This window comes from Salvelinus fontinalis, chromosome 14, assembly GCF_029448725.1.
Source record: "Salvelinus fontinalis isolate EN_2023a chromosome 14, ASM2944872v1, whole genome shotgun sequence".
Taxonomy (NCBI): Eukaryota; Metazoa; Chordata; class Actinopteri; order Salmoniformes; family Salmonidae; genus Salvelinus; species Salvelinus fontinalis.
This window is the reverse complement of record NC_074678.1, coordinates 9,882,624-9,907,015: the sequence shown is the minus strand read 5'-3', so window position 1 is coordinate 9,907,015 and position 24,392 is coordinate 9,882,624. Positions and strand designations below refer to the sequence as shown.

The window sequence follows — 24,392 nt, the reverse complement described above, 5'->3', positions numbered from 1 at the left end:
ACACTGAAACAGACCTGGACAGAGAAACCGGTCTGGACACTGAAACAGACCTGGACACTGAAACAGACCTGGAGACTGAAACAGACCTGGACACTGAAACAGACCTGGACACTGAAACAGACCTGGACACTGAAACAGACCTGGAGAAACAGACCTGGACACTGAAACAGGCCTGGACACTGAAACAGGTCTGGACACTGAAACAGACCTGGACAGAGAAACAGACCTGGACAGTGAAACAGGTCTGGACACTGAAACAGACCTGGACAGAGAAACAGGCCTGGACAGTGAAACAGACCTGGACACTGAAACAGACCTGGACACTGAAACAGACCTGGACACTGAAACAGACCTGGACACTGAAACAGACCTGGACACTGAAACAGACCTGGACACTGAAACAGACCTGGACACTGAAACAGACTTGGACAGCGAAACAGACAAGGACGGAGAAACAGACCTGGACAGTGAAACAGACCTGGACACTGAAACAGACCTGTAGACTGAAACAGACCTGGACACTGAAACAGACCTGGACAGCGAAACCAGTCTGGACACAGAAACAGACCTGGACACTGAAACAGACCTGTAGACTGAAACAGACCTGGACAGTGAAACAGACCTGGACACTGAAACAGACCTGGACACTGAAACAGACCTGGACACTGAAACAGACCTGGACACTGAAACAGACCTGGACACTGAAACAGACCTGGACACTGAAACAGACTTGGACAGCGAAACAGACAAGGACGGAGAAACAGACCTGGACAGTGAAACAGACCTGGACACTGAAACAGACCTGGAGACTGAAACAGACCTGGACACTGAAACAGACCTGGACAGTGAAACCAGTCTGGACACAGAAACAGACCTGGACACTGAAACAGACCTGTAGACTGAAACAGACCTGGACACTGAAACAGACCTGGACACTGAAACAGACCTGGACACTGAAAAAGACCTGGACACTGAAACAGACCTGGACACTGAAAAAGGCTTGGACACTGAAACAGACATGGACTCTGAAACAGACCTGGACACTGAAACAGACCTGGACAGTGAAACAGACCTGGACACTGAAACAGACCTGGACACTGAAACAGACCTGGACACTGAAACAGACCTGGACACTGAAACAGACCTGGACACTGAAACAGACCTGGACACTGAAACAGACTTGGACAGCGAAACAGACAAGGACGGAGAAACAGACCTGGACAGTGAAACAGACCTGGACACTGAAACAGACCTGTAGACTGAAACAGACCTGGACACTGAAACAGACCTGGACAGTGAAACCAGTCTGGACACAGAAACAGACCTGGACACTGAAACAGACCTGTAGACTGAAACAGACCTGGACACTGAAACAGACCTGGACACTGAAACAGACCTGGACACTGAAAAAGACCTGGACACTGAAACAGACCTGGACACTGAAAAAGGCTTGGACACTGAAACAGACGTGGACTCTGAAACAGACCTGGACACTGAAACAGACCTGGACAGTGAAACAGACCTGGACACTGAAACAGACCTGGACACTGAAACAGACCTGGACACTGAAACAGACCTGGACACTGAAACAGACCTGGACACTGAAACAGTTCTGGACACTGAAACAGACCTGGACAGTGAAACAGACCTGGATACTGAAACAGACCTGGACACTGAAACAGACTTGGACAGCGAAACAGACAAGGACGGAGAAACATACCTGGACACTGAAACAGACCTGGACACTGAAACAGACCTGGACAGTGAAACAGACCTGGACACTGAAACAGACCTGGACACTGAAACAGACCTGGACACTGAAACAGACCTGGACACTGAAACAGACCTGGACACTGAAACAGTTCTGGACACTGAAACAGACCTGGACAGTGAAACAGACCTGGATACTGAAACAGACCTGGACACTGAAACAGACTTGGACAGCGAAACAGACAAGGACGGAGAAACATACCTGGACACTGAAACAGACCTGGACACTGAAACAGACCTGGACACTGAAACAGTTCTGGACACTGAAACAGACCTGGACACTGAAACAGACCTGGACACTGAATCAGACCTGGACACTGAATCAGACCTGGACACTGAATCAGACCTGGACACTGAAACAGACTAAATCATTAGGTGAGATACACATGCTAAATAATAATGTTGAAACAGAAAGTGTTTTTGGGGACACTAGAAAACATTGAAAATAGTTTTTGGGGGATTCTAGAAAACATTACAAATCGTTTTTTGGGGACACTAGGAAGTCTTGACAAAGTGTTTTTTGGGGATGATTGAAAGTGTTTACACTTTTAGGGTGTGTTCACTTGAAACTGTTGATAAGGTGTTTTGAGGGACACTAGAAAGTGTGGAAAAGGTGTTTTCGGTGACACTATAAAGCGTTGAAAAGTTTTTGGGTGGACCCTTGAACGTTTTGGAAGGGAGTTTTTTGGGGGGGCATGCTTGAAAGTGTTGAAAAATATATATTTTGAGGACACATCCCACAGGTTCATTTCAGGTGGGCCCTGGTCAAACGTAGTGTACTATAAAGGTAAAATGATGACGTAAATATGTAAATAACCCCGTGAGAAACGAGAGGCCTGCTCAGTGCAATGCTACGGCTGGTTCATGCATTACTGCTCCTGGGGCACGTGAGAGCTGGAGCACAGCCTTACCGGTCATGGTAAAGACATTCATACTGGAGTGTGTGTGTGTGTGTGTGTGTGTGTGTGTGTGTGTGTGTGTGTGTGTGTGTGTGTGTGTGCGTGTGCGTGTGCGTGTGTGTGCGTGTGCGTGTGTGTGCGTGTGCGCGCGCACAGCTGGAAAGGTTGAGGAGGGTAGAAGAGGCAGCGTCTTCAGCCTGAGAGAGAGAAAAGCTGGAACAGACGGTACGCAGTCTAGAGCAGAATCTCAACCAACAGCAGCTGGACATACAGACTCTACAGGTTGGTGAAAGACAGACAGACAGGTGGAGGTAAAGACAGAGACAGTACTGAGCAGACAGAAGGGATTGGTACAGGTGAGAGGCCATACAGATAGAGGTAGAGACAGAGACAGTACTGAGCAGACAGGAGGGATGGGTACAGGTGAGAGGCAGTACAGTTAGAGGTAGAGACAGAGACAGTACTGAGCAGACAGGAGGACTGGGAGATGTGAGAGATCTAATTCCTGATTATGTATGACCTTTAAGATACAGACAGGTGAGATATGACACTCCTGTATGACCAGTATCCTCAGGTCCACTATCTTCAGGTCCAGTATCCTCAGGTCCTGTATGACCAGTATTCGCAGGTCCAGTATCCTCAGGTCCTGTATGACCAGTATCCGCAGGTCCTGTATCCTCAGGTCCTGTATGACCAGTATCCTCAGGTCCTGTATCCTCAGGTCCTGTATGACCAGTATCCTCAGGTCCAGTATCCTCAGGTCCTGTATGACCAGTATCCTCAGGTCCTGTATGACCAGTATCCTCAGGTCCTGTGTGACTAGCATCCTCAGATCCTGTATCTTCAGATCCAGTATCCTCAGGTCCTGTGTGACTAGCATCCTCGGGTCCTGTGTGACTAGCATCCTCAGGTCCTGTATGACCAGTATCCTCAGATCCTGTATCCTCAGGTCCTGTATCCTCAGGTCCTGTCTGACCAGTATCCTCAGATCCAGTATCCTCAGGTCCTCTATGACCAGTATCCTCAGGTCCAGTATCCTCAGGTCCTGTATGACCAGTATCCTCAGGTCCTGTATGACCAGTATCCTCAGGTCCTGTATGACCAGTATCCTCATATCCAGTATCCTCAGGTGCTGTATGACCAGTATCCTCAGATCCAGTATCCTCAGGTCCAGTATCCTCAGGTCCAGTATCCTCAGGTCCAGTATCCTCATATCCAGTATCCTCAGGTCCTGTATCCTCAGGTCCTGTATGACCAGTATCCTCAGGTCCTCTATGACCAGTATCCTCAGGTCCTCTATGACCAGTATCCTCAGATCCAGTATCCTCAGGTCCTGTATGACCAGTATCCTCAGATCCAGTATCCTCAGGTCCTGTATCCTCAGGTCCAGTATCCTCAGGTCCTCTATGACCAGTATCCTCAGATCCAGTATCCTCAGGTCCTCTATGACCAGTATCCTCAGATCCAGTATCCTCAGGTCCTGTATGACCAGTATCCTCAGGTCTTGTATGACCAGTATCCTCAGGTCCTGTATGACCAGTATCCTCAGGTTCTGTATGACCAGTATCCTCAGGTCCAGTATCCTCAGGTCCTCTATGACCCGTATCCTCAGATCCAGTATCCTCAGGTCCTCTATGACCAGTGTCCTCAGATCCAGTATCCTCAGGTCCTGTATGACCAGTATCCTCAGGTCCTGTATCCTCAGGTCCAGTATCCTCAGGTCCAGTATCCTCAGGTCCTGTATGACCAGTATCCTCAGGTCCTGTATGACCATATCCTCAGGTCCTGTATGACCAGTGTCCTCAGATCCAGTATCCTCAGGTCCTGTATGACCAGTATCCTCAGGTCCTGTATCCTCAGGTCCAGTATCCTCAGGTCCAGTATCCTCAGATCCAGTATCCTCAGGTCCTGTATGACCAGTATCCTCAGGTCCTGGATCCTCAGGTCCTGTGTGTCTCAGTTGGTAGAGCATGGCGTTTGCAACTCTAGGATCGTAGGTTCATTTCCCACGACCATCCCTATGTAAAATGAATTCACACAAGGCTAAGTCACTTTGGATAAACAGGGCTGCTAAATGGCTTATATTATAGCACTTTGATGTCAATTCGCACTTTGATCTCAAAATGTATTAGCATTATGTATTTGTTTTATGTATTAGTAGTATGTATTAGTTTTATGTATTATGTTTTAGTATTATGTATTAGTATTATGTATTATGTATTAGTTTTATGTATTATGTTGTAGTATTATGTATTAGTATTATGTATTATGTTTTAGTATTATGTATTAGTATTATGTATTATGTTGTAGTAGTATGTATTAGTTTTATGTATTATGTTTTAGTATTATGTATTAGTATTTTGTATTAGTATTATGTTTTATGTATTATTATGATGTATTATGTTGTAGTATTATGTATTAGTATTGTGTATTATGTATTACTAGTATGTATTATGTTTTAGTATTCTGTATTATGTTTTAGTATTATGTATTAGTATTGTGTATTATGTATTAGTATTGTGTATTATGTATTAGTATTGTGTATTACTAGTATGTATTATTTTTTAGTATTCTGTATTATGTTTTAGTATTATGTGTTTTGTTTTAGTATTATATATTATGAATTATGTATTATGTTTTATTATTATGTATTAGTATCATGCATTATGTTTTAGTATGATGTATTATGTAACGGTATTGTGTATTATGTATTAGTATTATGTATTATGTTTGAGTATTGTATCAGTATTATGTATTATGTATTAGTATTGTGTATTAGTATTTTGTATTATGTTTAGTATTATGTATTAGTTTTATGTGTTAGTATTATGTATTATGTATTAGTATTAGCCAGCAGCATACCACCCTGCATCCCACTGCTGGCTTGCTTCTGAAGCTAGGCAGGGTTTGTCCTGGTCAGTCTCTGGATGGGAGACCAGATGCTGCTGGAAGTGGTGTTTGAGGGCCAGTAGGACGCACTCTTTCCTCTGGTCTAAAACATATCCCAATGCCCCAGGGCAGTGATTGGGGACACTGCCCTGTGTATGGTGTTGTTTTTCGGATGGGACGTTAAACGGGTGTCCTGACTCTCTGAGGTCATTAAAGATCCCCTGGCACTTATCGTAAGAGTAGGGGTGTTAACCCCGGTGTCCTGGCTAAATTCCCAATCTGGCCCTCAAAACCATCACGGTCACCTAATAATCCCCAGTTTACAATTGGCTCATTCATCCCCCTCCTCTCCCCTGTAACTATTCCCCATGTTGTTGCTGTAAATTAAGAATGTTTTCTTGTCCCCATGTTGTTGCTGTAAATGAATGTGTTTTCAGTCAACTTACCTGGTAAAATAACAGTAAAATAAATTATGTTTTAGCTTGCCACTTGAACACAAGACAACTGTTACTGTTGTTCTATTGCCCTCTTCTTGTATATCAGAACACCATGAGATTATTTTTGAAACACAAATTAAAAGCAACATTTGAAAAGACATGTGGTGATTGCAAACAATCACGAGTTTTATTCAGTTGATATTTATTCTTCATAAACTCGGCTCGGTTGTCTTGGAAACAGCCCTGTTGTTCTTGTACACAACACGAAACACTCTGTAAACAACACGAAACACTCTGTAAACAACACGAAACACTCTGTAAACAACACGAAACACTCTGTAAACAACACGAAACACTCTGTAAACAACACGAAACACTCTGTAAACAACACGAAACACTCTCTCCCTCGCGCTCACTCTCTCTCTCTCGCGCGCGCTCACTCTCTCTCTCTCACACACGTTATTATTGCAATGAAACGTATTGAAGATATGTTGGGAAGAATCCACGGATGGATAATTTGTGGGTTTGTGGATTTTCATTTACTGATCATTAACCAGTAGAAGTGTTGAGTCAGGAGGGATGGTGTTGTCAGGAGGGTTGGTGTTGTCAGGAGGGTTGGTGTTGTCAGGAGGGTTGGTGTTGTCAGGAGGGTTGGTGTTGTCAGGAGGGTTGGTGTTGTCAGGAGGGTTGGTGTTGTCAGCAGGGTTGGTGTTGTCAGCAGGGTTGGTGTTGTCAGCAGGGTTGGTGTTGTCAGCAGGGTTGGTGTTGTCAGGAGGGTTGGTGTTGTCAGGAGGGTTGGTGTTGTCAGCAGGGTTGGTGTTGTCAGCAGGGTTGGTGTTGTCAGCAGGGTTGGTGTTGTCAGGAGGGTTGGTGTTGTCAGGAGGGTTGGTGTTGTCAGCAGGGTTGGTGTTGTCAGGAGGGTTGGTACTGTCAGGAGGGTTGGTGCTGTCAGGAGGGTTAGTGCGGTCAGGAGGGTTGGTGCTGTCATGAGGGTTGGTGCTGTCAGGAGGTTTGGTGCTGTCAGGAGGGTTGGTGTTGTCAGGAGGGTTGGTGCTGTCAGGTGGGTTGATGTTGTCAGGAGGGTTGGTGTTGTCAGGAGGGTTGGTGTTGTCAGGAGGGTTGGTGTTGTCAGGAGGGTTGGTGCGGTCAGGAGGGTTGGTGCGGTCAGGAGGGTTGGTGCGGTCAGGAGGGTTGGTGCTGTCAGGAGGGTTGGTGCTGTCAGGAGGGTTGGTGTGGTCAGGAGGAGGTGTGGTCAGGAGGGGATGTGGTCAGGAGGGGGTGTCCATGCACTCAGCATTTGAATAATCCTGCACGAAAAGGAAATGTGAATTATAATGAATTTTTCTTTAGGGAAAACAAGTCTGACATTTAAAACTGGAAATTACAAACTTTGAAAATTACAAACTTTGGACGCCTTTTTAAACCTTGAATACACTACAAGCACAATTACAAATGAGATTTACAGGCTCATTCAAAATGTCTATCAGACAATTTACTGAAAACAAACTAATCTCAAAGGTCCAAGGAACTTGTCAACAGCTCCTCTGTAAAGGTTTATAATAAGTCCTTTAAATTCTCAGCAACAAAAGAGTGATCAAATTAAGATCCTACGTCTGTAGGAAGCTTCTGTCCAGTGACCATGTTCTGGTGACTGGATGAGTGAGAGCATGGTCTGGCATGGCAGTGCTTTGGCGGGTAGAGCGGCTCAGAGCTAGTAAATGGCATATGATACACTACAGTTGAGCGACAATGGAAAAGTAATTCTGCTTTGAAAGTTGATAAACTTGTAACCTCACTTTTGAGAAAAATGACCCTTGAATATTTTGGTACGTAACTGGAGAGGTCTTCTTTGTCTACACCCATTCAGCATCGTTCACACCTTCCTAATGTTTAGCCCCACCCATATCTCTTTAATCTCTAACGAGCCTCTACCCCAGATCCGGGTGCCCCCCCCCCCCCCCCCCCCCCCCACACTGATTAGCATCGCTAGCATAGCGTCACAATTAAATAGTAGCATCTAAATATCATTAAATCACAAGTCCAAGACACCTAATGAAAGATACAGATCTTGTGAATAAAGCCACCGTTTCAGATTTTTAAAATGTTTTACAGGGAAGACACAATATGTAAATCTATTAGCTAAACACGTTAGCAAAAATCACCATTTTTCTTTGTCCACCATTTTCTCTCAACACCAGTAGCTATCACCAATTCGGCTAAACTAAGATATTGATAGCCACTAACCAAGAAAAAAACTCATCAGATGACAGTCTGATAACATATTTATGGTATAGGATAGGTTTTGTTAGAAAAATGTGCATATTTCAGGTATAAATCATAGTTTGCCATTGCAGCCAGCATCACAAATCTCACCAAAGCTCCTAGAATTACTACAGACAGCAACCTGTATTACCAATTTACTCATCATAAAACATTTCTTAAAAATACACAGCACATAGCAATGGACAGACACAGATCTTGTGAATTCAGACAACATTTCAGATTTTCTAAGTGTTTTACGGCGAAAACACAATAAATCGTTATATTAGCATACCACATACGCAAACGTTACCCGAGCACTGATTCTAGCCAAAGAGAGCGATATCATATCATCGCCAAAATATATTAATTTTTTCACTAACCTTCTCAGAATTCTTCAGATGACACTCCTGTAACATCATTGTCACGCCCTGGCCTTAGTATTCTTTGTTTTCTTTATTATTTTAGTTAGGTCAGGGTGTGACATGGGGGAATGTTTTGTGTTTTGTCGGTTTTGGGTGGTTATATGGTAAAGGGGGTGTTGGGTGTAGTGTATGGGTTTGTGTTGAGTGTATGTGTCTAGCTGTGTCTATGTTGGGTGTAGTTGTCTAGGAAAGTCTATGGTTGCCTGAATGGGTTCCCAATTAGAGACAGCTGATTTCTGTTGTCTCTGATTGGGAGCCATATTTAAGGTAGCCATAGGCTTTAGTTTGTTGTGGGTAATTGTCTATGTCTGAACGTTTGTAGCCTGTGTGTGTGCACTACGTTATTAGCTTCACGGTCGTTTATTGTTTTTGTTAGTTTGTAAGTGTTTTGTTTCGTTTTTCCTTCTCTTCAAAATAAATGAAGATGGCTTATTTTCCTCATGCTGCGTGTTGGTCCGTCTCTCCCTCACACGATCGTGACAATCATATTACAACATACATATACAGTTTGTTCGAAAATGTGCATATTTAGCCATAAAAAAACATGGTTATACAATGAAAATAGTAGCAAAACAAGCCTGGAAATGTTGGTCGCCATCTTTGAGTGATCTAGTTTAATCAATAACTAATCATATACTTGACAAAAAAATACAGGGTTGACAGGAATCGAAAGACAAATTAGTTCTTAATGCAATCGCTGATTTACATTTTTTTTATTATCCTTACTTTTCAATACAGGTTGCGCCAAGCGTAGCTATACAAAACAAAATGGAGGTGTAAGCTTTAACATTTTTCGACAGAAACACGATTTATCATCATAAATTGTTCTTACTGTGAGCTGTTCTTCCATCAGAATCTTGGGCAAAGAATCCTTTCTTGGGTCTAATCTTCTTTTGGTCGAAAGATGTCCACTTGTCCGTCGAAATGCTCACTAACGTACGACCGGGAGCCCGAAATGTGCCCAGAGCGTCAAAGTGCACAACAAAGCAATGCCTCAAAATCGCACTAAAAGGATATAAATTGCTATACAACGGTTCAAATTAACTACCTTATGATGCTGTTAACACCTATAACGGGTAAAAACATGACCGGAGAAATATAACTGACTACACTAATGCTTGGAAAAAGAGCAGGGCGGTGTCCACCGCGCGTCCGGCGCAGCTGGAAAAGAGTTCCTACCTACAGGTTTTTTTGTTTTATAGTGGCTGTGATTGCGCAATCGATACCATTCAAAGCGTCATCACGTAAAGGCATCCAGGGGAAGACGTAAGCAGTGTCCGTATCCTCATAGCATTCACAGTGGCCTTTAAACTGACTCCAGATCAGGGGCCAAAATGTGTGAAATCTGACTCCATGTCAGGGAAATTGCTGTAGAATGAGTTCTGTTCCACTCAGAGACAAAATTCCAACGGCTATAGAAACTAGAGTGTTTTCTATCCAATAATAGTAATAATATGCATATTGTACGATCAAGAATTGAGTAGGAAGCCGTTTCATCTGTAGAGACAATTATGCTAATTTGAAACAGCACCCCCTATAGTCGCAAGAAGTTAAGGATTCACATGTGAGGCCATGGACTAAACAACCAGAAATTGAAAGACTGAATGCTGGTTTATACTATGGGTGTGTTTGTACATTTTTATCTGGAATGCAAGAGTGTGCTCACAGTGCACTCTGGGTGTTCGTAAAACTCAGAGGTTTTGTCAGATTGCCCGTTTGTAAATTCTGAACATTTCGCTCTCGGAGCGCACACTGGACGATCTGACCGATGAGTAGGGTTGATCATATGAGCTAACAACAGGCAGTCAAAGCAACCTTGCTAACTGGCTAACAACGTTGGCTAGCTTGCTAGCTACATCCAGACACAAACAAGAGAACGGCTCACTCTGACCATTTTACTCGCCCCAGCAGAGCTGGTTAGGCTGTTTTATGTTATCCAGAGCTTTGGTAACTACAGCTTCACCAACGTATCTTCACACAGAGTAAAGGGTTAAGCATACTCTGATAGGAGGTAGCTTTACACAGAGTAAAGGGTTAAGGAGAGGAGAGGAGAGGAGAGTGGAGGGGAGGGGACGGGAGGGAGGGAGGGGATGAGAGGGGAGGAGAGGAGAGAGGAGGGGAGGAGAGGAGGGGTGATGGGAGGAGAGCGGAGGAGAGGCGAGGAGAGGAGAGGCGAGGAGAGGTGATGGGAGGAGAGGGGAGGAGAGGAGAGGAGAGTGGAGGGGAGGATACAGCAGGGGAGGAGAGGAGAGGAGGGGTGATGGGAGGAGAGGGGAGGAGAGGCGAGAGGAGAGGAAAGGAGAGGAGGGGTGATGGGAGGAGAGGGGAGGAGAGACAAGGAGAGGAGAGTGGAGGGGAGGGTACAGCAGGGGAGGAGAGGAGAGGAGGGGTGATGGGAGGAGAGGGGAGGAGAGGAGAGTGGAGGGGAGGAGAGGAGAGTGGAGGAGAGGAGAGAGGAGGGGAGGGGACGTCAGGGGAGGAGAGGAGAGGAGGGGTGATGGGAGGAGAGGAGAGGGGAGGAGAGGAGAGGAGAGTGGAGGAGAGGAGAGGGGAGGGGAGGGGACGTCAGGGGAGGAGAGTAGAGGGGAAAGCCTTGTCAGATAGTTTCTTTAAAGAACTCCTTTGATTATCATAGGTCCGCCCAGTGCTTATCCAGTTACTTGCCTCTCCTCTACCATTGGCCGATGGCCCCTCATTATGCGAGGTAGTGAATCCCCTGGGGCGTGGGGCCGAGCGGAGCTGAAAGAACTCCTTTGGCAGGCAGAATAGGGCTTTTATTGAGAATATTTCTAAGTTCACCATCGGGGACAAAAAAAATAAAACTTGTGTCGAATCACTCTGCTCCCCCTTTCTTTCTGTCTTTCCCTCATTTTATTTCTGTGAGACGGAGCAGCAGCAGCACAGCTTACGAACCAGCGAAGCACCCAGCAGCAAGCAGCAAGCAAAATGCAAGGAGTCTTTCCCCTTGTCTCAGACAACCGGCACAACTAAGAGGGACACAACAGAGAGAGCGAGAAAGAGAGGGACAGAGAGATTGGACGATTGAATTTAAAGGGCTGCTGTTGCTACATCTGTGGAAAAAATATCCCGTTCCTATCCTGTCTTGCTGCTACCCCAGGTATCCTGCCACCCCTCCCCTGCCCTCTGATACCCTCTGCCTGCCTTGACTGTCCCTGTCACCTCCATCCCTGAGAGAGAGAGAGCGAGAGAGAGAGAGAGAGACAGAGAGAGACAGAGAGAGAGTTTAAGAAGGACAGAGAAATTGAGACACAGAATATTTAAAGGGCTGCTGGTGTTGTAGAATAAGAGATACTGTCCTGTCCCCCTCTTCTCCTGTACTGACGAGAGGCTGAGGTCATGGTGATGGTGCCTAGAGCTGCCATGGTACCTGGAACCTTACTACCCTGCCTCTGCACCCTGCTCTGCCTGGATCTGCTGTTTCTCCCTGGGCTGGTCGAGCCGTCAGTGCCCCTGGAGGACTTCTACCCCTTTGGCCAGGACTGGGGGGATTTCCAGACGATCTCTCAGGACGATGGAGGCTCAGGCCTGGTGGAGATCTCTGTGGCGTTCCCCTTCTTTGGTGACAGGCACTCGGGACTCTACGTGAGTAAAGGAGAGCAGAGCGTGTGATTTATACAAGAGAATGTGCTCTTTCATTCATGCAAAACCTGTTGCTTCAAGAGGTATGTGTGTGTGTGTGTGTGTGTGTGTGTGTGTGTGTGTGTGTGTGTGTGTGTGTGTATGTGTGTGTGTGTGTGTGTGTGTGTGTGTGTGTGTGTGTGTGTGTGTGTATACGTGTGTGTGTGTGTGTGTGTGTGTGTGTATACGTGTGTGTGTGCTTGTGCGTGCGTGTGTGTGTGTGTGTGTGTGAGAGAGAGACCTCAGGTGTGGGAGTGATATCATGTCCAGCCCCCATAAACTGGGAATCACAGTCCACCCTAGCTTTCTCATCTCTCTAATGCATCTGCTCTCCCTGCCTGCCCAGCTCTCTCATGTGCACACACACACACACACACACACACACACACACACACACACACACACACACACACACACACACACACACACACACACACACACACACACACACACACACACACACACACACACACACACACACACACACACACACACACACAAGAAGGAACGTTATCTGTTGTAAGTCTGTGTCAATAAGTCTGTAGAGAGCTGTTGTTTTTACTGTAGTGTATCGTAGCGAGAGAGAGCTTATGTAACATTTTAAATGTTCTACTACATTTTAAAACTGCTAATAATATCATATTTTAAACGTTGCTTTTCTCTTGAAAGTTTTTGTGTGTGTAATGTTTACTGTCAATATCAGATTGTTGCTTTTTGTTGTTGTTGTTCGTGATTCCCGAGAGAGAGAGAGAGAGGGAGAGAGAGGGAGAGAGAGGGAGAGAGAGAGAGAGACAGAGAGAGAGGGGGGAGTGAGAGAGAGAGAGAGAGAGAGGGAGAGAGAGGGAGAGAGAGGGAGAGAGAGAGAGAGAGGGAGAGAGAGGGAGGGAGAGAGAGAGAGAGAGACAGAGAGAGAGGGGGGAGTGAGAGAGAGAGAGAGAGAGAGAGAGAGAGAGAATGAGAGAGAGGGGGGAGTGAGAGAGAGAAAGAGAGAGAATGAGAGAGAGGGGGGAGTGAGAGAGAGAGAGAGAGAGAGAGAGAGAGAGAGAGAGAGAGACAGAAACAGAGAGAGAGAGAGAGAGAGATGAGGGGAGAGAGATGAGGGCAGAGAGATGAGTGGAGAGAGATGAGGGGAGAGAGATGAGGGGAGAGAGATGAGTGGAGAGAGATGAGGGGAGAGAGAGAGTGAATGCTGGTTGGAGGAAGCTGAGTGGTTTGACAGGGGATTGTGATCCACAACAGTTCTTTGATCTGAGCTTGTCTTGTATGGGGTTTAGTTCCAACACACGGAGAAGCCAAAGCGCATTTAAATCAACACCACCTGTTGGGGCTGTGCATCCGTCCTCACTCATCTCCAAATCCCATATCCAATCCCCATCTCTTCTTCAATCCCCATCTCCCCTCCCCTCCCCTCCAATCCCCATCTCCCCTCCCCTCCAATCCCATCTCCCCTCCCCTCCAATCCCCATCTCCCCTCCCCTCCAATCCCCATCTCCCCTCCTCTCCCCATCCCCGACTCCCCTCCCCTCCAATCCCCATCCCCATCTCCCCTCCTCTCCAATCCCCATCTCCCCTCCCCTCCAATCCCCATCTCCCCTCCCCTCCAATCCCCATCTCCCCTCCCATCCAATCCCCATCTCCCCTCCAATCCCCATTTCCCCTCCTCTCCAATCCCCATCTCCCCTCCAATCCCCATCTCCCCTCCAATCCCCATCTCCTCTCCAATCCCCATCTCCCCTCCCCTCCAATCCCCATCTCCTCTCCAATCCCCATCTCCCCTCCCCTCCAATCCCCATCTCCCCTCCCCTCCCATCCAATCCCCATCTCCCCTCCAATCCCCATCTCCCCTCCTCTCCAATCCCCATCTCCCCTCCAATCCCCATCTCCCCTCCAATCCCCATCTCCTCTCCAATCCCCATCTCGCCTCCTCTCCCCATCCCCATCCCCCCTCCAATCCCCATCTCCCCTCCAATCCCCATCTCCCCTCCAATCCCCATCTCCCCTCCAATCCCCATCTCCCCTCCAATCCCCATCTCCTCTCCAATCCCCATCTCCTCTCCAATCCCCATCTCCCCTCCAATCCCCATAATCCCCATCTCCCCTCCAATCCCCATCTCCCCTCCAATCCCCATCTCTCCTCCAATCCCCATCTCTCCTCCAATCCCCATCTCCCCTCCCCTCCAATCCCCATCTCCTCTCCAATCCCCATCTCCTCTCCAATCCCCATCTCCCCTCCTCTCCAATCCCCATCTCCTCTCCTCTCCTCTCCAATCCTCATCTCATCTCCCCTCCCATCCAATCCCCATATCCCCTTTTCTCCAATCCCCATCTCCCCTTCAATCCCCATCTCCTCTCCTCTCCAATCCCCATCTCCCCTCCTCTCCAATCCCCATCTCCCCTCCCCTCCAATCCCCATCTCCCCTCTCCATCTCCCCTCCATCCCCCATCCCCCCTCCTCTCCAATCCCCATCTCCCCTCCAATCCCCATCTCCCCTCCCCTCCAATCCCCATCTCCCCTCCCCTCCAATCCCCATCTCCCCTCCTCTCCCCATCCCCGACTCCCCTCCCCTCCAATCCCCATCCCCATCTCCCCTCCTCTCCAATCCCCATCTCCCCTCCCCTCCAATCCCCATCTCCCCTCCCCTCCAATCCCCATCTCCCCTCCCATCCAATCCCCATCTCCCTCCAATCCCCATTTCCCCTCCTCTCCAATCCCCATCTCCCTCCAATCCCCATTTCCCCTCCTCTCCAATCCCCATCTCCCCTCCAATCCCCATCTCCCCTCCAATCCCCATCTCCCCTCCTCTCCAATCCCCATCTCCCCTCCCCTCCAATCCCCATCTGCCCTCCCCTCCCCTCCAATCCCCATCTCCCCTCCCCTCCAATCCCCATCTCCCCTCCTCTCCAATCCCCATCTCCCCTCCTCTACCCCCCCCCCCCCTTCTCTCTCTTTTATAACACTCTTCCGGACCAGGACATTCGGAGGTACCATGGCAACAATAGGCGAGGTCAAAGGTCAGTGTTCTAACATAAGCCTGTAGCCTCGAGATTGATGTCATTGAGGAAGGAGGGTGAGGTCAGTGATAGTGACAGAGTGAAACACAGAATATCAAGACTGTCCTGACATGAGTTAAGCCCCCTCCCCAGTACATATAATTTAACTTTACCTCCAGGCATTTGGGTGTATTGCTGGTGAGGTTAGTGTTCCAATGCAAATGACACAATACAGAGTCCCACACAGACAGACACCGGGTCAGAAATACCAGGACAGGACATGACACGCCAGAGCTGTGCATCCTGTGTTATTACATCCAATACTATTTCCTCATTTAACTTGAGGTATGTGACTGTAGCCCTGCCCTTTCATGCTCAATACTATTACACTACTATTTTTAATTTCACCTTTATTTTACAACGATAACAGCAATAAGCATAGGAGGCCTTTGGGTATGTCATTCATATTTAACGACGTTGACGTTAATAAACCTGTCTGTATGAAATGTCCTGGTGTGTACTGTATGGTGCTAATGAATTGTGGCGCATCCTGCTATTAAAACAATGCTGTGAAAGTCAGAAGTGGATTTCTAGACGAGATAAGACAAGCCTGCGTGTTGCTGTGCACTCAGATCTCTGATTTAGATTATTAGAGGTATGGTCCCAAATGTCTCCCTATTCCATATGAAGTGCACCTCTTTTGACCAGAGCACTATAGCATGTCATTAGGGACTCAACCATGATAAGGACCACGGAATGAGTGATAGGGGAGAGTGGGGTAAGTTGAATCACTTTTAACATTTATCGTCACTACGTCATGGGAAATATAGTTTTTTTCTGACAAAGATATCTACATATATTTTAGGATGTTGTGTATCCCTGGAAATATGAATGTAAATATTAAAGTTTTTAAACATTGCTTGTCCAAACAAAAGTGCTTTCTTGGCTCAATTTGGGATGAATTGAGCCGTGGGACAGGGTAAGTTAAAACTTCTTGACGCTAGGAGGCAGAATATTTATGTTTGGGAAAATTACATTCCCAATGTAAACGGCCTATTTCTCAGGCCCAGATGCTATAATATGCATATAATTGACTGATTAGGATAGAAGCCACTCTAAAGTTTCCAAAACTGTCAAAATATTGTCTGTGAGTATAACAGAACTGATTTTGCAGGTCAAAAACCTGAGGAAATCTAACCCGGATGTGGCTCTTATTTTGAAAAATCACTGTTCCATTGCCTGCCTATCCTCCATTTAAAAGGATATCAACCAGATCCATTTTACAATGGCTTCCACAGGTTGTGAACAGGCTTTAGACATAGTTTCAAGCTTTTATTCTGAAAAATGAGCGAGATTTATCAAAACTCGTCAGTGGAGAGCCAGGTGTCCTTTGATTAGTTCATGCACGCGAAAGTTGTTGCTCCACATTTTCTTTCTTTCTAGTATTGATAGTTTACCGTCCGGTTGAAATATGATCGATTAGCTATGTTAAAAACAACCTGAGGATTGATTATAAAAAACATTTGACATGTTTCTACGAACTTTACGGATACTATTTGGAATTTTCGTCTTCCCTTCATGACTGCTGGATCCTGTTGATTTCTGAACATAACGCACCAACCAAATGGAGATTTTTGGATATAAAAATAATATTTATCGAACAAAAGGAACATTTATTGTGTAACTGGGAGTCTTGTGAGTGCAAACATCCGAAGATCATCAAAGGTAAGCGATTAATTTTATTGCTTTTCGGACTTTCGTGACCAATCTACATTGCTGCTAGCTGTTCGTAATGTTTTGTCTAGTGATCGATAAACTCACAAATGCTTCGATTACTTTCGCTGTAAAGCATATTTTCATAATCTGACACGATAGGTGGAATAACAACAAGCTAAGCTGTGTTTTGGTATATTTCACTTGTGATTTCATGAAAATGAATATTTTTAGTATTATTTTTTTATTTGGCGCTCTGCAATTCAGCGGTTGTTTACGAAAATGATCCCGTTAAAGGGATCCATGCGCCAAGAGGTTTAACCCACTGTTCCTAGGCCGTCATTTGTAAATAAGACTGTGGTTCTTAACTGACTTGCCTAGTTAACCTCTCTGGGACTGTGGGACGCCCACTTGGGGAGCACCCCCCACCCACCCCCCACTGATTAGCATCGCTAGCATAGCGTCACAATTAAATAGTAGCATCTAAATGTCATTAAATCACAAGTCCAAGACACCAAATGAAAGATACAGATCTTGTGAATAAAGCCACCATTTCAGATTTTTAAAATGTTTTACAGGGAAGACAAAATATGTAAATCTATTAGCTAACCACGTTAGCAAAAGACACCACTTTTCGAACTCCATCAGTTTCTTACTCCATCAGCTGCTATCACCAATTCGACCAAATAAAGATATAAAAAGCCACTAACCAAGAACAAACTTCATCAGATGATAGTCTGATAACATATTTATTGTATAGCATAGGTTTTGTTAGAAAAATGTGCATATTTCAGGTATAAATCATAGTTTGCCATTGCAGCCACCATCACAAATCTCCCCAAAGCGACTAGAATTACTACAGAGAGCAACGTGTATTACCAATTTACTCATCATAAAACATTTCTTAAAAATACACAGCTCACAGCAATGGAAAGACACAGATCTTGTGAATTCAGACAATATTTCAGATTTTCTAAGTGTTTTACAGCGAAAACACAATAAATCGTTATATTAGCATACCACATATGCAAATGTTACCCGAGCATTGATTCAAGCCAAAGAGAGCGATATCGTTATCATCGCCAAAATATATAAATTTTTTCACTAACCTTCTCAGAATTCTTCAGATGACACTCCTGTAACATCATATTACAACATACATATAGAGTTTGTTCGAAAATGTGCATATTTAGCCACAAAAATCGTGGTTATACAATGAGAATAGTAGCAAAACTGGTCTGAAAATGTCGGGCGCCATCTTTGAGAGTGATCTAGCCTAATCGATAACTAATCATAAACTTGACAAAAAAATACAGGGTTGACAGGAATCGAAAGACAAATGAGTTCTTAATGCAATCGCTGAATTACATTTCTAAAATTATCCTTACTGTGCAATACCGGGTCCGCCAAAGCGAAGCAACACAAAACAAAATGGCGATATATGCGTTTAACATTTTTCAACAGAACAGCGATTTATCATCATAAATAGTTCTTACTATGAGCTGTTCTTTCATCAGAATCTTGGGCAATGTATCCTTTCTTGGGTCTAATCGTCTTTTGGTCGAAAGATGTCCTCTTGTCCCGTCGAAATGGCCACTAACGTTCGACCGGTACTGGAAACGTGCCCAGTGCTTCAAAGTGCATCACTAAGAAATGCCTCAAAATCGCACTAAACCGATATAAATTGCTCTAAAACTGTTTAAATTAACTACCTTATGATGTTTTTAACACCTATAACGAGTAAAAACATGACCGGCGATATAGAAGTGCCTAAACTATAGCTTGGAAGGAGGCCAGTCCCGACGTCCATCGTGCGTCAGGCGCATGAAGAAAAGAAAGCTACTTCCGCCTTGTGGTCTTTTATACAGGCCCTTATTGCGCAATCGACTCCATTCAAATTGTCACCTCTTACTGACATCTAGAGGAAGGCGTGGGCAGTGTTTGTATCCTCATAGCATTTACAGGGACTTTAAAACTGACCTGGGACCAGAGGCCAAGATTTCACTCCCTGTCAGGAAAAGTGCTGTAGAATGAGTTCTGTTCCACTCAGAGACATAATTCAAACGGCTATAGAAACTAGAGAGTGTTTCCTATCCAATAACAACAATAATATGCATATTGTACGAGCAAGAATTGAGTACTAGGCAGTTTAATTGGAGACCAATTTTCGCTAAGTCGAAACAGCACCCCCTATATCCCCAAGAAGTTTTAAATAAAGGTTACATTTATCTTTTTTTTTTACCTTGAATGCAGTTTCCGCTAAAGCGGGGACGTTGCCTTTAAATTTAAATCACGCTGTAAAGCTGAACTTCCACGATGTGGATTGAATAGATCCCTTAAAACATGTTACATCGGCCCTGTTGTTACCTCATATCCCAGTGATAATGCCTTGCATTACACGCCTGGGAAATAAACACTTCAATTTGCTCGTCTTGCCATTGGCTCAATTTACTCCATGGTCATTGGCTAAACTTAACTCAAGGCAAATATTTTGACTATATGGCCCATACAGCTACAAGGATTCACTTTCATGCTAGGTTTAGGACGTCCTGTTGAAGCTTATAGATTGCCAAACTAATGTATAGAACAATCTTAAGTAACTACTTTGGTTTAGATACAGTTGAAGTCGGAGGTTTACATACATTTAGGTTGGAGTCATTGAAACTCGTTTCTCAACCACTTCACTAATTTCTTGTTAACAAACTATAGTTTTGGCAAGTCAGTTAGGACATCTACTTTGTGCATGACACAAGTAATTTTTACAACAATTGTTTACAGACAGATTATTTCACTGTATCACAATTCCAGTGAGTCAGAAGTTTACATACACTAAGTTGACTGTGCCTTTAAACAGCTTGGAAAATTACATAAAATTATGTAATTTCAAGGCCTACCTTCAAACTCAGTGCCTCTTTGCTTGACATCATGAGAAAATCAAAAGAAATCAGCCAAGACCTCAGAAAAAAATTGGAGACCTCCACAAGTCTGGTTCAACCTTGTGAGCAATTTCCAAATGCCTGACGGTACCACGTTCATCTGTACAAACAACAGTACACAAGTATAAACACCATGGGACCACGCAGCAGTCATACCGCTCAGGAAGGAGACAAGTTCTGTCTCCTAGAGATGAACGTACTTTGATGCGAAACGTGCAAATCAATCCCAGAACAACAGCGAAGGACCTTGTGAAGATGCTGGAGGAAACAGGTACAAAAGTGTCTATATCCACAGTAAAATGAGTCCTATATCGACATAACCTGAAAGGCCGCTCAGCAAGGAAGAAGCCACTGCACCAAAACCGCCATAAAAAAGCCAGACTATGGTTTGCAACTGCACATGGGGACAAAGATCGTACTTTTTGGAGAAATGTCCTCTGTTCTGATGAAACAAAAATAGAACTGTTTGGGCATAAAGACCATCATTATATTTGGAGGAAAAAGGGGGAGGCTTGCAAGCCGAAGAACACCATCCCATCAGTGAAGCATGGGAGTGGCAGCATCATGTTGTGGGGGGTGTGTTGCTGCAGGAGGGACTGGTGCACATCACAAAATAGATGGAGCCATGAGGAGGGGAAATGATGTGGATATATTGAAGCAACATATCAAGACATCAGTCAGGAAGTTAAAACTTGGTCTCAAAGGGGTCTTCCAAATGGACAATGACCCCAAGCATATTTCCAAAGTTGTGGAAAAATGGCTTAAAGACAACAAAGTCAAGGTACACTAAGCCCTGACCTCAATCCTATAGAACATTTGTGGGCAGAACTGAAATTGTGTGTGCGAGCAAGGAGGCCTAAAAACCTGACGCAGTTACACCAGCTATGTCAGGTGGAATTGGCCAAAATTCACCAAACTTATTGTGGGATGCTTGTGGAAGGCACCCCGAAACGTTTGACCCAAGTTAAACAATTTAAAGGCAATGCTACCAAATTCAAATTGAGTGTATGTAAACTTCTGACCCACTGGGAATGTGATGAAAGAAATAAAAGCTGAAATAAATAATTCTCTCTACTATTATTCTGACATTTCACATCCTTAAAATAAAGTGGTGATCCTAACTGACCTAAGACAGGGAATTTTTACTAGGATTAAATGTCAGGAATTGTGAAAAACTGAGTTCAAATGTATTTGGCTAAGGTGTATGTAAACTTCCAACTTGAACTGTACATGCATCATAAAACCTCTAACACAATAAATTCATTTAACTTGGTGAAAATCAATATTTTGGAACTAACTTGCTTACGACTTTTCCCATGAAATGTTGACCTCCCAGGGTTGAAAGTAGAAGAAATTTCATCTCCGTACGAGATTCCCTACATAACAAAAAATGAAGGCCCTAATCATGGAATAATCATAGAATTACATAGAATAACCATAGAATTACATGGAATAAACATAGAATTACATGGAATAACCATAGAATTACATAGAATAATCATAGAATTACATGGAATAATCATAGAATTACATAGAATAACCATAGAATTACCATAGACTTACATGGAATAACCATAGAATTACATAGAATAATCATAGAATTACATAGAATAACCATAGAATTACATAGAATAACCATAGAATTACCAAAGAATTACATGGAATAATCATAGAATTACATGGAATAAGCATAGAATTGCATAGAATAATCATAGAATTACATATAATATCATAGAATTACATAGAATAATCATAAAATTACATACAATAGTCATAGAATTACATAGAGAATCCTTATTAATTTAATAGGATCTCTGTCAGTCATAAAGATTTGTCATTTAACTTTTGAAATAAATGACCTTTTTATTGTGGCATAAACACAACCAATGAGGATGTTTTTCGAACAATCCCTTCAAAAGGCTCCTTTACTAGGCTACTGTAAAGGTTGTCGTTGGTGGAAGGAGACGAGGACCAAAATGCAGCGTGGTACGTATCCATAATAAACGTTTAATCGAGAATGAATACAAAAAAAGAACAAGAGAATCAAATGAAAACGATACAGTCCCGAATGGTGAAAACACTGAAACAGGAAATAATCACCCACAAAACACAATAGAAAACAGGCTACCTAAATATGGCTCCCAATCAGAGACAACAACTGACACCTGCCTCTGATTGAGAACCATATCAGGCCAAACACATAGAAATAGAAATATAGAACAAAACATAGAAAAACAACATAGAATGCCCACCCCAACTCACGCTCTGAACCAAACTAAAAATAAAGACATAAAAAAGGAACTAAGGTCAGAACGTGACAGCTACCAGCGCACGTTCATCTACTCACAACATATTTCCTCCAAACATTGGTGAATGAAAATGGACATCTGTTACACAAAACACCAAAAGGTGTAACAACTTTTGGCGATTGTTTATGCGTCCACTACTGTCCTATTACATGTCAGAGTTTAGATTTTTCTAACAGGCTCATGTTTTACCGCTATGGTGTAACACCCACTATTTTTTTTTTTCCTGTGAAGCCATACCGGACTGCCTTACTTTCAGCCCTGCCTCTTCCTAAATATTTTGTCAAATGATACATTTTGTGTTTGATTTCCTAGAAACAAGGGTTGCTCAACTTACCCCATGAGAAAATATGGAGATATGGTATGATGGCATATGCGTTTGGGTGGCTGAACTCACCCCAAGAGATTATGATCTGCGTTAGTTAGTGCTGTAGAGAGAAGTGTCGTGTCTTTGGCTATGCCTGTAACGGCAGATTTCCTCCTCTTCGTCTGAAGACAAAGCCGGGGATCGAACCCAGGTCTGTAGTCATGCCTCAAGCGCTGTCACAGGGATTCTTTGTGATGTTTGTTGGCAATCAATGATTGATTTTTCATGCCAATTGTTTTACGAAAATGCACTGACGAGGGGAAAACGTTTGTTGGCGTGTTGCTTGATTGATTCCTATTATGTGGAAATAGTGCAGTGATTGGTGAAAGTTGCAAGCCCTAGCATAATATACACGAGAATTGCTGATTTTGCAAAACATTTTGCTATCGAGGAATGAAAGAATCCTGGAGGAACTGGCAAAGGGTGCAAAAGAGGTAACAAGAGGTAACTAGAGGTAACCAGGAGTCAGGTCTGATTATAATTCAAATGTCACTTAAGATACATGGTCCTTTGTGGCTCAGTTGGTAGAGCATGGTTGCTTGTAACGGGTAGTGGGTTGGATACCCTGGACCAACCATACGTAAACTGTAAGTCACTTTGGATAAAAGTGTCAGCTAAATGGCATATATTATATTAAGACATCAAAGGCTGTGGGAGCCAGGCATTTGAAATTACAGTCACGCTTGTTTTCAAACTGTTAGCTGAATCAATTAATGTCTCTCCCGCAAACTATTCATGCCACATTGTGAGCTCTCTCTCTCTCTCTCTCTCTCTCTCTCTCTCTCTCTCTCTCTATCTCTCTCTCTCTCTCTGTCTCTCTCTCTGTCTCGCCCTCTCTCTCTCTCTCTCTCTCTCTCTCTCTCTCTGTCTCTCTCTCTCTCTCTGTCTCTATTCCCCCCACCTCTCTCTCTCTCTCTCTCTCTCTCTCTCTCTCTCTCTCTCTCTCTCTCTCTCTCTCTCTCTCTCTCTCTCTCTCTCTCTCATGAGAGACAAGCTTCGGTTCTGAACAGTTTCACTAAACACAGTAATGTCTTCCTCCTGGAGAGGTCCATTCCAAGCCTCAGCTCCATGGCAACAGTAGAAGCTGTAGAACCAAACAATTTGAGGTGGATCTAGAAAGTTGTCTTACTGTATTATCATAGCTTATCCCCTTAAGACACAGTATCTCCTGTATGCTCAAGTGTTTCCCCCTCAAAACCCGTCAGTTCTCCACTGCTCCCTACAAAGAACACTTAACCCTCTCCCTCATACGACAGATACTTTGAAAACATTGCCATTTTCAGCCTTGTCTTTGCCGTCCTGTACTTTGTCCTGTACTGTAATGTGTATGCATACCTTCCCTTTATAGCAGCAAAGAGGAATGGCTTTGAAGACGGTCACTCAGTCAGAGCCGCCTAGGAAAGTGATAACTGAACCTTAGTCTCAGCCTGGTCTGTCTGTTACCTTGTCCTGTAATCTAGTCTCAGCCTGGCCTGTCTGTCTGTTACCTTGTCCTGTAATCTAGTCTCAGCCTGGTCTGTCTGTTACCTTGTCCTGTAATCTAGTCTCAGCCTGGCCTGTCTGTCTGTTACCTTGTCCTGTAATCTAGTCTCAGCCTGGCCTGTCTGTTACCTTGTCCTGTAATCTAGTCTCAACCTGGCCTGTCTGTTACCTTGTCCTGTAATCTAGTCTCAGCCTGGCCTGTCTGTTACCTTGTCCTGTAATCTAGTCTCAGCCTGGCCTGTCTCTTACCTTGTCCTGTAATCTAGTCTCAGCCTGGCC

At 44.3% G+C, this 24,392-nt stretch overlaps 1 protein-coding gene across 2 annotated transcripts in view; it reads left to right on the top strand.

The window, feature by feature from the left end:
* Positions 1 to 11,469: 11,469 nt before the first annotated feature.
* The window catches only part of sned1 (sushi, nidogen and EGF-like domains 1), a 151,847-nt gene continuing 138,924 nt past the window's right edge, over positions 11,470 to 24,392 (top strand). Inside the window, exon 1 of one of the 2 annotated variants that reach the window (XM_055943922.1) lies at positions 11,470 to 12,282. In XM_055943922.1, the coding sequence (XP_055799897.1) occupies positions 12,037 to 12,282 (246 nt within the window). In that variant the 5' untranslated portion in view covers positions 11,470 to 12,036. The remainder of the gene's footprint in view (positions 12,283 to 24,392) is intronic. The other variant, XM_055943923.1, reaches the window with a different exon arrangement.